Raw genomic sequence first — 15,113 nt, 5'->3', positions numbered from 1 at the left:
GGACACATTTGGTCTCATTTTTCAGAACAGAAGGACTGGTTTGAAATCACAGATAATAACATTACTGGTATAAGAACTGGTATTTTGACCTGTCTGTCCGAACTTCAGTGAGTAGAATTTAAAATTTTGTGCTTGACATGGTTTGGACCTCACTTGTAGGAGTTCCAGAAATGGCACATATTTTCAAACATCCATACTGTTTTCTGTCTTCATGCATAGAGAGGGAACAGTATGTGACACGAAGATTCCTCTCTTTTTTTGGTGAGTGCAAAATAATACAATAAACAAACAAACAGAGTTCTAGTGTTAATGGAATTTGAGTGGATTTCTTAATATTTTTTGTGCTGTTTTGTTAATTTTTATTCAGAAGCTAGGACTTGAAGTATTCTTATGCTGTACTACAAAATAAATAAGCCTATATATTTAAAAAAAATCAAAATGGTAAGTGGTAATGTTGTATAACTCCATCAGACATAGTTGCTTAGGTGTTTGGCTTGAGCTTTGCATTGTTTTATAGTTTTCCATGTTGCTGTTTCTTACTGTCTTATAAAGATGTTTTGTATTGTGAGGAGTGCAAGGTGAGATTATGACGTGGTAAACTTCATGGCAGATGAGGATGTTACCAACAGCAGGACTATGTTAATTGTCAGCCTGTGCAGATATGTGAATTATTGTCAGATGCTTTAATGCCACATCCATTATTGCTTGACAGCAAGATGTACCAGAGTCCAGCACGATCGCTCATCTCCAAGAAAAAATTAGGGCATTGTCCATCTGGGCCAAGAGCTGCTAAGAGGGCTGTCATCTCACCATGACTGCCGCTGCTCAGTGTGGCGCACAGTCAGTCTCCTGCCAAGTGGTACAGGTGCTGCACAGCTGCTCAGCCCACAGATGCAGAGCTTTACCCACCCACATGGCCTTTGCGGCTTTGGTACATCGCTTGGCCTAGCCAGCAGCTAGCTGGGGTAATAGTGTGATCGGGTGCACCTGAATTTCCCTTCTTCTGAGTGGGCAGGTAACAGCAGCCATCCGAACAGAGTGCGGTGTCAGTCAGCAGTGGACTGTCATTGCCCCCTGTTTAGATACAGCCTGGGTGATGAAGCAACAGTTCTGCTAGAAGTGGTTAAGTCGGGCTGCTCTGTGGAGAACAAATTATTGAACTCCAGCAAAATTATGTTTGTGTTTGGCATACAAATATAAAATGACATTATTTTTTAATATTTCCTTTTTAAATATACTGAAACATGTTAAATGCTATCAGGAAGCTTTATTATACAGAGTGCAGAGAGAAGCTGGACAGCAGCCGTTAAATGCATAGTTCATGGATTAACTTTCCAGACTGGAGCACTTGTTCTGCAAAGTGGGTTTGTGTGGATTTAGTTGAAGGATTTTTAAGTTCCTGTCTTCTGATAGAGCCTGCCCACTCCTCAGTGGGATATTACCATGCCAGAGGTAAATACCCAGTGTATGACAGTACAAGTGCTCGAACATTTCAGTGGGTGGTAAAACAGGAATTGAGCCATTGCTGAAAATGGTTTAAATTTAGCATTAGAATAGACTATGAACAATCAGGCAGCCTAAGCTGGAGGGGAGGAACTAGCCACAGAAGTCATGACTTTCTAAGCTGTTTGAAGTCAGTAAGAGTGTGATGCACACTTTCCATGGGATGCGTCTCTTTTTTTTCTACTAGTCATTTGTCTTTCAGGACCTGCTATGTTCTCATCCTCATGTTTTTTGAAGACTGGAAGCAAATATTGCAATGCTGTTGTGTGTACAGCTCTCTTTATCCATGAGTGTTTGCCTTTCCTTCATATGCAGAAATTTACCCAACAGTGACTGATTCAGATATTTGCCTGGGGCTGTAGATGACAGATATTCTCAGTGGTCCATGTGTTCTCAGTGGAATTTAAGCCCAAGTGCACATGTGATCTTTAAAAGGCCTTTCCTGTTTTTGAGTAGTTTTTCCTTTCCATTTTTTTTCACAGTAACTTCAGCCCTGCATAGTTCAAGTCTGCTTTGTGAAGTTTGAGCTTTGCAACCCAAACACCTTTTGTGTGCATGCGATCAGTGGAGTGGTTAAAGATCCAGAGACATTCTGATATTAATATCAAGATACACCAGAATACTGCAAACCATTTAGTCTGTATATGCCAAAGCAGGGGAGAAATGCAAGGAGAGTTAGATCATTCTGACATATTTTCCTGTGCAGGCTCTTGCTTTTCAAGTTCCCCTTTTCAAGTGTGATTTGAGTTACTTCCTTCACAGCACTGACAAATGTGAAATGGTCATGTTCTCTTAGAGCTCAGTTCTCGCTATTAAATGACAGAGTGCTTTTCCAAAGCCGGTCATGCTCAAGGTCTTATGTAAAACTCATTGTTGGGGGTGAAAAGATCTGACACAAAAACTTGAAAATTGCTCATTTCCCCTTCCTCCTCGTAAGATCTTTGATGTGTCTGAAACATATCTGTTTGGCTATCAACTTAAAAAAAAAAAAAAAAGGCATGTAAAGGGCAGATAACCAACACTGAGGAAGCAAATTGTTTCGCATTTTAACCTTCTGTACTCAAAGCTTTGTGCAAAAGATTTATTGATGTTAAGAAATACTTTTTTTCAGACACCAAAAGCCTTTCCTCCTCCTTCCACCATATTAGCATTTTTCCTACACAGACCTTTAGCTATTGTTGATTAAACAGGGCTTTTCTTGAGTATGGACTGATGTGAATGTCAGGTGGTGGACTGTACTTTGTTAATAGAAAACATTATTTACAGGTATGTTTAGAGAGTACACCTGAAATCCTTTTTGTTGTGCTGGAAATCACTGCTGACTCTGAAATGCTTCCTGTAGAATCACAGAATCACAGAATAGTAGGGGTTGGAAGGGACCTCTGTGGGTCATCTAGTCCAACCCCCCTGCCGAAGCAGGGTCACCTACAGCAAGCTGCACAGGATCTTGTCCAGGCGGGTCTTGAATATCTCCAGAGAAGGAGACTCCACAACCTCCCTGGGCAGCCTGTTCCAGTGCTCCGTCACCCTCAGAGGGAAGAAGTTCTTCCTCATGTTCAGACGGAACTTCCTGTGCCTCAGTTTGTGCCCATTGCCCCTTGTCCTGTCACTGGGCACCACTGAAAAGAGCTTGGCCCCATCCTCCTGACACCCACCCTTCAGATATTTGTAGGCATTTATAAGGTCCCCTCGCAGCCTTCTCTTCTTCAGGCTGAACAAGCCCAGCTCCCTCAGCCTCTCCTCGTAGTGGAGATGCTCCAGTCCCCTCACCATCCTCGTAGCCCTCCGCTGGACTCTCTCCAGTAGCTCTTCATCTTTCTTGAAGTGGGGAGCCCAGAACTGGACACAGTACTCCAGATGAGGCCTCACCAGGGCAGTGTAGAGGGGAAGGAGAACCTCCCTCGTCCTGCTGGCCACACTCTTCTTGATGCACCCCAGGATCCCATTGGCTTTCTTGGCAGCCAGGGCACACTGCTGGCTCATGGTTAACCTGTCGTCCACCAGGACACCCAGGTCCCTCTCCGCAGAGCTGCTCTCCAGCAGGTCCACCCCAAGCCTGTACTGGTGCATGAGGTTGTTCCTCCCCAGGTGCAGGACCCTGCACTTGCCCTTGTTGAACCTCATCAGGTTCCTCTCTGCCCAGCTTTCCAGCCTATCCAGGTCACGCTGAATGGCAGCACAGCCTTCTGGTGTATCTACCACACCTCCCAGTTTGGTGTCGTCAGCAAACTTGCTGAGGGTACATTCTAATTCTTCATCCAGGTCGTTGATGAAGAAGTTAAACAAGACTGGGCCCAGTACTGACCCCTGGGGGACACCACTAGTTACCAGCCTCCAACTAGACTCAGCGCCGCTGATGACAACCCTCTGAGTTCTGCCATTCAGCCAGTTCTCAATCCACTTCACCGACCACTCATCCAGCCCACACTTCCTGAGCTTCCCTAGGAGGATATCATGGGAGACTGTGTCGAAAGCCTTGCTGAAGTCAAGGTAGATAACATCCACGGCTCTCCCTTCGTCTACCCAGCCAGTCATGTCATCGTAGAAAGCTATCAGATTGGTCAGGCATGATTTCCCCTTGGTGAATCCATGCTGACTACTCCTGATAACCTTCTTTTCTTCCACTTGTTTGATGATGGCCTCCAGGATAAGCTGCTCCATCACCTTTCCCGGGATGGAGGTGAGGCTGACCGGCATGTAGTTCCCTGGGTCCTCCTTCTTGCCCTTTTTGAAGATTGGAGTGACATTGGCCTTTCTCCAGTCCTCGGGCACCTCTCCTGTCCTCCAGGACCTCTCAAAGATGATGGAGAGTGGCTCAGCAATGACATCCGCCAGCTCCCTCAGAACTCGTGGGTGCATTCCATCGGGGCCCATGGATTTGTGGACATCCAGATCACTTAAGCGATCCCTCACACAGTCCTCCTCGACCAAGGGAAAGTCGTCCTCTTTGTAGGCTTCTTCTCTTACCTCTGGAGCCTGGGATTCCTGAGGGCCAGTCTTAGCACTGAAGACTGAAGCAAAGAAGGCATTCAGTAGCTCTGCCTTCTCCGCATCCTCCGTCACCAGGACACCCGCCTCATTCAGCAGCGGCCCCACGTTGTCCCTAGCCTTCCTTTTGCTGCTGATGTAGTTGAAGAAGCCCTTCTTGTTGTTTTTGACATCCCTTGCCAGCTTCAATTCCAGGTGAGCCTTGGCCTTCCTCGTCGCATCCCTGCATGCTCTCACTACGTTTCTGTACTCTTCCCAAGTGGCCTGTCCCTCTTTCCACATTCCATGGACCTTTCTCTTCTGCCTGATCTCCGCTAGAAGCTCCTTGTTTAACCATGCAGGTCTCCTGCCTCCTTTGCTAAATCTCTTTCTCAGGGGGATGCATTGCTCCTGTGCATGGAAGAAGTGTTGTTTAAAAAGCGACCAGCACTCATGGACCCCCCTGCCTTTGAGAGCCCTGGCCCACGGGATTCCTCCCAGTAGCTCCTTGAAGAGGGCAAAGTCAGCCCTCCTGAGGTCCAGGGTTTTGATCCTGCTTATCGCCCTGCTTCCTCCACGCAGGATCCTGAACTCGACCATTTCATGGTCACTGCAGCCGAGTCTACCTCCAGCCTTCACATCCTCCACCAGTCCCTCCTTGTTTGTTAACACGAGGTCCAGCAGCGCGCCTTTCCTTGTTGGTTCCTCCACCACTTGCATCAGAAAGTTATCATCGATGCTCTGTAGGAACCTCCTGGATTGCGCCTGCCTAGCTGTATGGTCTAAAGAAGAATATATCCAGGGCACTCTGCGCGGCTCAAAAAAACCTCTCCTGCTTTTTCAGCACCTTCCTATTGAATGCAGAATCTGTATCCCAAATGCCAGGCTTCATGGATTGAAATCCTGGCCTTGCCAGGGTGGGAGTTTTGCCATGACTGCAGCAGCGCCAAGGTTTCACCACAAGCTTTCGAATTAGTTCTTCTCCATTCACTCTTGTGTTACAGTTCAAGAAAGTTTATCCCAGATTTGCAGAGGAAGCTGAAAATGTGTTACTCTGTTACTTTCTTTCACCCTACTTTCATAATATGGGGGAAGTTGCCAGGGTCTCTCCCATATTCGCCTGCTTCCTGTTCTGTATAAATCTAAATCTGTATAAATATAAATGCTCTTTATCTATGTAGAGCAAATTGTGTTGAACTGCAATGGCTCTGATGCTAACTGTTACTTTTCATAAGAATATGGGTTTGAAGATAAACTATGTTGAGCAAATTGTCCTTAGGAGCAACAGTATGGGACTGTTTTTCTGCAGTGATTGATGGAATTATCTAGTCTAGTAAACAGTTCAGAGCATTGCATGCCCACTGTCCAACACTGACATTAACTATCTTCATGTAGCTATTTAAATGCTTCTAGTGTAAAGATAAGTCACTGACGCATTTTATATAAACTACTGTAAGCATGACTATATGCAAATTGTAAAAAGAAGAAGCTGCTTCCACGTTCGGTATCAGCTTTCCACCGCACACAGGAAATGAATGGGTGTTACCCTCTGTCTGATGAACAGTGGCTTTTACGTCTCTTCTAGTTGTTTTGAAAAGAGATGAAATCTCTGTTTTGGTAGAGTGGGAAGATTCTCAAGGCTACATATCTACTGAGAAAATTATTTCAGAGCACTGAATCATGCGTCAACAATGATAAATAATGTTTGTGATAAACAGAAAGACCAGTTATTGACCAGATCCTGTTTTGTGGCAAGATTTGCTTCTTATGTGAATGTAAGAGCGTGGTATTTAGTCTTATCAGCCCAAAGGGGTAAGATGGTCTATCCGGTTTTGGTCTATTACTTTTAAAAAGCTGGTCGGTAGCATGGCATGTGGTACAGAGTACCTACAGTTGAATAATAAACTTACATTATTTCAAAATAACATACCTGGGTTCTGTATCTGGAGAACACAATTTGTCTGGGGAAATGAAAGCCAGGTGGCTTTCATTTACAGTATCTGCATATTGCATTGCATCGAAGTATTTGAGAGGAAAACATGACTAATTATAAGGATTTTGACCATATGGTGGTATTCTTCCTTTAGAGAGACAGAAAGGCTAGCATTGTGCCATCTGAAGATATTCGCCAGTTCCTGAGCTCTTCTGACACGCTTGCACATGCAGGGACCAAGCAGACGTCAGTCCTGCTGTGCCTAGCCTGTATGAATCCGTTTAGCGTTCATTAGAGCTGTTGCACTTTCCTCAGCAGTAGACTGGATTTTGTTCTAGATTCTTGTGTGCCACACGGTGCTCCAGCCCGCAGGCTGTGGTATGGAGCATGATCCTTAGACCTTTCCCAGCTGCCTGCTGCCCTCTGCTAAAGGAAGGAGCAGCTGTTACAGCAGCAAATGCAGACAGCAAACAAACTCTTCCTCCTGCTCTCGAGCCTGCTGTTAGGCTGTGACCTTATGTGGGGCTGCTGGTAATACTGCAGGGCTGGATTTTGCTAAAGCAGTAGCTGCACCCTTGGTCTTTCCTCTCCCGCTCCCTCATGGACAGCATTTAGTGAGCCCTTAGAGTTGGGTCAGTTTTGTTTGCTTTTTGTTTTTTTTCAAGTTTTACCAGTGCCAGAAAGTGAAGTCTCGGAAAGTTGCCTAAGAGGGTTTCAAAGTAGATCTGTCTAATAACACTTACTATATCCTGAAATAAAATTTGGAAAGTCAGAGAAAGTGACAGCATGGGTTAGCCCATAGTTTGGAATGGTCTGCATGCAACACTGAGTTCTTCCAACGCTCCTTTCTCCAGAGACCTTGCAGCAAGGGAAAGTAAACCAACACACCAGGGACATCGCAATCTGAGATTTGAGATTCCAAAATAATGAGGACCTGGCATTAGTCATGTCACTGGCTTCGCCTAGTCCTCTCCTACAACCCATCCCTGTTACATCTCTTCCCTCCTCCACCTCCAGGAGCTGGGGTGAGACTGCCTGCAGTCATTCTGTACCAGCAGGAGGAAGAGTAGAGAGCTGAAGGTGGGTCTCAGTCCCTCTTTCCATACTCCTCAGCAATGGGCAGAGTTGAGCTGAGCTGCAGAGCTGAAGAGGTTGGGAAACTGTGTTGGGATGAGGGTCCCCATGCGGGATCAGTGTTTGGAAAACTTCCATGCAGATGCACTCCCACCTTGGAGGGGAAAGTCCCCAGCAAAACTGGATAGGCTAGTGAAAAGTAGAATGGTGGCTGATCACAAACCTCTTGTCCAGTAGGTTTGATAGTAGACAAATACTTTTTTTAGGCATTTTTGTGATGTAAGCTATTGTTCTTTTGTAGAAGAGAGAATTATAGTGCTGTGTGAGCCCTGTATATGAACATAATTGACTTGATATTTAATAGTCAGGCAAGCAGATTGTGTATTTTATATATTTTTGTTTAGAATTGACAGTGAAGATTTGTTCTTTTCCTTTGACTTGTTCTTTTCCACATTGTTAAAAAATGGAAGATTTTAAAAAACTATTTAAGAAAAAGGATGGAGATTTGGTTGATAGGTCCTTAAAGATATGATTTAAGAGATTTTGGTAGATTTGGCTCCTGTCTTTTGAACTTAGGCAGACTGTCAGTCTTCTGTGCATTTACTAGAGCCGTAGACAGAGCAAGTTCCTAGTGTTTGTCGGTGTTTTACCATAGCTCTTTCCCTGAAAAACCAGATTGCATCTGTTTTGAGTTAGATCAGATGTTGCATCTGAATTGACACTCAGTTGCTGGATCATGTGTTGTGTGTTGGGCTCCAGGCCAAAATGTGGGCATGTAACTGCACTGAGGAGTGGCTCCCGGCGATGTCCTGGTGACTTTGCAAACGCTGACTCTACGTAAGGCCAACCAGTTGTTCAAGATGCTGAAAGTGCTTCGCACCAGGATGGCAGAACTTTGGCATAACTTTATGAAAACCTGTGGTAATGTGTTTTGTTTTCTACTTCAACATACTGTGTTTAGTTAAACAGCAAATTTGCAACTGCTGGAAACATGATATAGGTAGATAATATTGTATACTTTTACTTGTTTTACAACTGTCTCATGGTGTTTCAGTCCACAGTAACTCAGCTGCATTGCAAGGAGAAATGAAGTGGCTGGAGACAGGCTTCTGCTGTATCTATAAAACCAGGACTTTAATTCTGCTTTTGCTTTTCTTTCAATCCTTATGATCAGTTTCAGTTTGTTTTCCACATAACTGTGTGTGTAGTTCTCCCTGATACATGTTTGTGTTATGAGGATGTTAATGAGACTGGAACTTGATTCTGTTGTTTTTAGGAAGGGGATATTTAACAAGCATAGTATAATTTTTTTTTTTTCCTCAGCGAGGTCCTTTATATGTTTTGTTTGTTACTGATTTCCTTTCGAATACTGTCTACTTCCCTGCAGGAAATTCAATCTACTCATGGCTTCTTTAATCAAGAACTGAAAAATGGAAGCTGGCTGGCCCTGTTATGCAATGTTAGATGTGATTAGGAAGGACGTTTGACCTATGAACCCACTCATCCATATCAGCTGGAGGTTGTGAAAAACCAAGCATTCAGCAGTTGAGTTGGCACTCCTTCAGGTTATTCTTTGAAAATGTCCTTCCCTTCCAAATGTGAAGGGTATGCTAATAAGCATAGCGGCTTCTAGCAACATCCTGAAATATTTTTTTAATGGAAACGCTTTTAGTAATTAGTGCATTCTACTTCAAAATTGTCAGACCTTCATCTTCTCTGAGTTTTTTTTTCTCTGTGCTGAAGGAAGAAAGCTTTATGGCTAGGACAGAGGCCTGGGACTGATCCTAGACTTAGTCCCTGGCTCTGCAACAGGGATTCTGTCTGAGCAGGACCAAGCCACTGTGTCAGCTGTAAACCAGGGACAACATACTTTTTATACTGCCACGTTATCTGATCTTTCCGGTTTGTAAACGCTGTCAATAACTGTGTGCACCAAGTGCAGTTAGAGGCTCTTGTTAGTATCACGGTAGTTCTTTTGATAATAAAAATAATAATTTCTTTGTTACAAATTCTCAGTAAATAAGGATCTTGGGAACTCCAGGTGTCTGTGGTATGTTTAATCAAGTACAGGTGGTCAATTGACCTTCTGTTGGTTAGATTACCTGTTGATTTTTATGATACTGACTCACCGCGTAGTTTTCTGTCTTCCTTTTGAAAAATGCATTATCTGGTATCTTCAAACCAACTAATAGCATTGTTCTGGAATAGATTTATTCAAATGAATCCTTATCTTTTGCTTCACAGTATAATAGATTTGGCAAAAAGCAGTCTGTTTATGTAGGAGTTACATTTTCTGTGAATTAAGCCTGCAAGTATGTTACTGTAGCCTTATTTTAATATATTTATGTATTTTGAGTTTTTAACTGGAAGCAAGAAGGTGTTCTGGGAATAGTCATAGGGCTGCCGGTCCCAGTGATCCCATGACCTCTGTTTTTCTGTCTGAAGGTTTGAGTCACTTTTTGAGCAGCTGACTGTTTTCAAAGTCTTCACAAGAGGAAAAATGAGAGCTACAAGAAAACATGGCTCTCACACAAAGGAGGCAGCACTACATTTTTGTACTTAATGTAGCTGGTAAAATACGTGAAGTACTGCTGACTTAAAAAGACTTTTGCATCTGAATTTCGAAAATAGGGAGCTTGCATCATAGTTTGTGTGAAATCGAGCAAACTGACACACTGTGAGTTTGCATTCGGCCTCACCTAAGAGTACTGGAGCATTTTTTCTTTCTTGAGAGAGGTCAGACTTTCCTTCCTTAAAGATCAGCAGAAATATTTCAGTAAAACATTATCTTACCTTCTTGGTATTTTTTAAAAAAGGATATTTTCTTTGGAGTTACTAAATCTATGTTCCTGTGTCTTAATTTCTTCAAAACTTCTTTTAGCATTGATTTCTCTAGTAAAGGTAATATGCAGGATATCAGTGAAGATGGCAGCAGTGTCTTTATGTGTTCATAATATGAACTTGTTCTCCAGAGACTTGTGGTTTAGCTCCTGTGATAAATGTGACCAGTGAAAGAGAGAACAATGAAGAGTAAGGGACAATGTAGTAAAACTAAAGCCAGAAAACTGTCATACTTAACAGGAGTTCTCAGCTAGTTGTGTGCTTAGCCCTTTTTATGCGTGGGTGCGGTGGGCACTGTAGTGGTATGTGCTGAGTCTTGAGATGGGTCTAGAAGTGGCTTTATACATTTGTGCAGAGAAATCTTTCTCTTATTCGTGAGGACAGGCTTCGGTTCAGAAGAAAATGACAGTTGCTGATATTTTCATACACTGACAGGGTGAAGGAGAATACATGTCTTGCTGAAATGGACATGAAGATTCAGGAGTCTGACAGCCAAGTGCAACATGTTTGGGTTTTACATCATTTATTTTCGTTATTTTGTTTAAAATGATGCAAAAGACATCTGGTAGGAGCCATCTATTTAAACTCCCACACAGGTTTGGGTCTTTCCCTATTCAAAATGCCAGCAAGCTGCTGCAATGCCACTGCAACCTGGGCTTTTATACAGCTTGGAGAGGTCTTTGTTCTTGTTTTCTGGACGAACACCAGTATCATCTGCTACATGTACTTGAAAGGCCTGTGTTCCAGCCCTCAGGCAGGAAAAACTGCTACTGAGTTGGAATACTGAAGGTATAAGAAGGTGACAGATGTTTGAGGAGTGAAAGAGTAAAGTGCAGGGAAGCGTGAAGCGTGCATTCAAGATACTGCAGAAGGAATGGTACCAAGAAAGGGGTATACAAGGAAGGGGAGAGAATGGCTGTCACAGTAAGAAACGAAATCTCTTATAGACTTCTTCAGGAAAAATATTAGGCACTGGCTTCAGAGGCTGTTTATACTGCTAAGCTAAATGTAAGAGGACAGGGAATGAGCTTGAACTGAACTTCTGCGTGTCCATGCTACTTAATTATTCCTGCACTGCCTGCTCTGCTTTGGACTGCTTTCACCAGCTTTTGTCCAGACAAATCTGCTGTAGAGGAAGTAGATCTTAGCAGCGTAGGTGCAACCTGAGGCCGGGGTTTGATCTTCACTCTCCTCTGTTACGCAGGTTAGACATCCTCACAGAGGAAGACATTGCTGTAGCCAGTCAGAAGAGACAGGGAAGTCTCTGGCAAGAGTTCTGGTCATGTGCAAAAAGTGGAAAGGTCAGGTCTGGAAGATCTTATGAAAGGGGCAACAACAAACTTTTTGTATGAGTTGAGGTAGATCTGAGTCAAAGATGACACCCACATTAGAGCTCTGACGAACTAGCAGGGTGGATTTTAGGGTCCTTTGGTAAAAAGGGTGGAGGAGAGATGATTATGAAGGTGAATGACTCAATTATGGCCGTGATGATTTGCAGAAGATAATTGGGCAGTGCTGGCATGTCAGAATACAATCATAGAATCATTTAGGTTGGAAAAGATCTTTAAGATCATGGAGTCCAACTGTTAACCTAACACAGCCAAGTCCACCACTAAGCTATGTCCCCCAAGTACCACATCTACACATCTTCTAAATACTTCCAGGGATGGAGACTCAACCACTTCCCTATCAAGCATTTGAACAGGCTGCCTAACCTTTGGTGAAGAAATTTTTCCCAGTATCCTCCACTGGTGCAACTTGAGGCCATTTCCTCTTGTCCTATCACTTGTTACATGGGAGAAGAGACCAACACCCACCTCTGGTCACTCCTTTCAGGTAGTTGTAGAGAACGATAAGGTCTCCCCTCAGCCTTCTTTTCTCCAGAATGAAAAACCCCTCTTCCTTCAGCCGCTCCTCATAAGACTTGTTCTTTGGACTCTTCACCAGCTTTGTTGCTCTTCTATGCCCCTCAGTGTCCTTCTTGCAGTGAGGGGCCCAAAGATGAACACAGCACTCCAGGTGCGGCCTCACCAGTGCTGAGTACAGGGGCACGATCACCTCCCTAATCCTGCTGGCCACACTATTCCTGACACAAGCCAGGATGCCATTGGCCTGCTTGGCCACCTGGGCACACTGCTGGCTCATGTTCATCTGGCTGTTGACCAGCACCCCAAGATCCTTTTCCACTGGGCAGCTTTCCAGCCATTCCTCCCCAAGCCTGTAGCATTGCACGGGGTTGTTGTGACCCGGCATTTGGCCTTGTTGAACCTCATACAGTTGGCCTCGGCCCATTGATCCAGTCTGTCCAGATCCCTCTGCAGAGCCTTCCTACACTCAAGCACATTGACACGCCTGCCCAGCTTGGTGTCATCTGCAAACTTACTGAGGGTGCACTCAATCCCCTCTTCCAGATCATTGATAAAGATGTTAAACAAGACTGGCCCCAAAACTGAGCCCTGGGGAACGCCGCTTGTGACTAGCGGCCAGCTGGATTTAACTCCATTCACCACCACTCTCTGGGCTAGGCCATTTAGCCGGTTTTTTACCCAGCGGAGAGTACGCCCGTCCAAGCCTTTCCTTCATCCACTAAGCGGGTCACCTGGTCATAGGAGGAGATTGTGTTAGTCAGCCTTTCATAAACCCATGCTGACTGGGTCTGATCTCCTGATTGTCCTGTACGTGCTGTGTGATGGCACTGAAGATGAACCGCGCCATAATCTTGCCTGGCATCAAGGTCAGACTGACAGGCCTGTAGTTCTCTGGGTCCTCTTTCTGGCCGTTCTGGTAGATGGGAATAGGTCAGTAAAAAATACAATTTGCATTTGCTGTGTGTACACTGTAAGAGTGGTGCTGAGTTTTTGCCAGTGGGAGTGGCTGCTTATGTTTTTAAATGTAATAAAGTTAATAAGAGGAATGCAGTTTGTAGTTGTGATTGCCTTATTTTCTTAGCATATTTGAGCATGACATTTTGGCCCTAGTCATAATGAAGTTAACGTGATGGTAAGGAGTTGAAAACTGTGTAATAGTAGATGCTACGAATGCAAGCAACATGGTTGAACTCTTTTTTAATTGCCCAATGTAGTTTTACTCATAGTTGCCTCACCGTTTGCATTATTTCATAATTTGTATTTTTCCAGTGTTTAAAACCTGTAGATATAAATTTATAACACACTGCTGTGATGTCTTTTCAACGATTGTGTTACAGATCTTTGCTTAATATTTAAAAAGCTAAATATAGATAAAGCTCCAGCACAATAATTTTGTGTCAGACCACAGATGCTCCATATCCCTCTATTAGTAAAACATTCAGAGATAAGATAATGGTGGGAGTTATGCACTGAGATTTAGTGAAAAGGCTACTAATCTGGATTCTCTGGCAGGTTAAATACTTTAGCTATACACCTTTTACTTAATCTTTAAACTCCTCTTGGAATTACTTGCACTAACTGACTTGCTTTCTTTTAAGTTGCAGTGGTGTGGCTGGCTATGCATAAAACTAATTTTTCATATGGTGTTTTTGGTGTGTTTCAGGGGAAGGTCCACCTTGAGCTGAGACTGAGTGAAGTCATAACGGACACTGGTGTCGTCTGCCATAAGCTTGCAACACGGTAGGATTTGAAATGTAACTGCAGTTATGAGAAACACTAATTGCAAATGGTGTGCAATGCTTCATTTAAAAACAGTTAGAGGAATCAAAACATTGGACACAATGTTCTTAATCAATTATATCCTTATGAGTTTATAGGATGTGAGTTTTTTTCATTTTCTCTCCACATAATCTACGTAATTTTCTTCTTGATAGTCTTAAATGTTGTTAAAGCACTTACCCAATTTAGTCATGGCACAGATACTAAAAAGACATCAAAAGATAATATTAATGTCCTTCTGATTTGCATTAAGAAACTTACCAGCTGAGCAAATTCGTAGTACAACTTGTGTGGGACAGAGTGTTACAGAGCTGACTTAACAAATGGAAGTCTGCCATCAGTTATTAAAGCAGTCTCAGAATCAGCCACCCAGTCTCACTCAAACGAATTGAAAGCTAGAAGCCGCTGGACTCGGATAGCAGTCAAGATTTCACCTTCCTCTGAGGAGGAATCTGGAAGGCCGTTGCTCTTACCACACCAGCCTTTCAGGTGGCTGCTTCAGGAGCAGTGGAGGAGCTGGTTTGCTTCTGTCAGGAATCTGCTTTGTATTCTCTGTCTGGCAGAAGAGCTGTCAGAATTGGAGTGTTGGAATCATTCACTTGCAGCTATTTGGTAATTGTGTCAGTAGAAAAAATGCTCTGCTGGGAAAGTTCTGACCAGCCCTATTTTCAGACCAGTATTTGACATAATTTTGTAACTGCATTTGCTAAGGCTTTGTTAATAAGCTGTCCTGGTAGTCTTTATGTCTAGGAGCTGTTAACAAATGCAGATGAGCCATGTGGTTGACCTCCATCTTTCTCGGCACCCCTTCTCTGGGACTCTGCAAACATAGATTAAGTGGAACACCATTCCACTCTTGCCATGGTCTGTTTTGAATAGTTAGGTGGTATACTGAGGGACCTTCAGAAATGTTTGCCTTACTTCGTTTTCTTCTGGCAGAGTATGCCATGCCACAGCCAGCTTTCTTTTAAATGTTTTGTCTTTGATTAAAGGAGACCTGGTAATACTGTAGTACCAATGGATTTCTCAGTGAAATTCCTGAAATAATAGAAATAGGTATCTGAAAACATCCTTCTTAACATGTTACACATGCAGCTTCTTGCTTCATGAATAGCAATAAGGCAATGACAGCTTTAACAATATGGCAG

At 43.5% G+C, this 15,113-nt stretch overlaps 1 protein-coding gene across 1 annotated transcript in view; it reads left to right on the top strand.

Moving 5' to 3' along the window:
* The window catches only part of RASA3 (RAS p21 protein activator 3), a 138,678-nt gene that overhangs the window by 66,913 nt on the left and 56,652 nt on the right, over positions 1 to 15,113 (top strand). The window contains exon 5 of the mRNA XM_075425447.1: positions 13,850 to 13,926. Within this exon, the coding sequence (XP_075281562.1) occupies positions 13,850 to 13,926 (77 nt within the window). The remainder of the gene's footprint in view (positions 1 to 13,849; positions 13,927 to 15,113) is intronic.

The sequence above is a fragment of the Opisthocomus hoazin genome, chromosome 1 (genome assembly GCF_030867145.1).
Source record: "Opisthocomus hoazin isolate bOpiHoa1 chromosome 1, bOpiHoa1.hap1, whole genome shotgun sequence".
In the NCBI taxonomy this organism is placed as follows: domain Eukaryota; kingdom Metazoa; phylum Chordata; class Aves; order Opisthocomiformes; family Opisthocomidae; genus Opisthocomus; species Opisthocomus hoazin.
The sequence above is the reverse complement of the archived record's forward strand: the minus strand, read 5'-3'. Positions and strand labels throughout refer to the sequence as shown.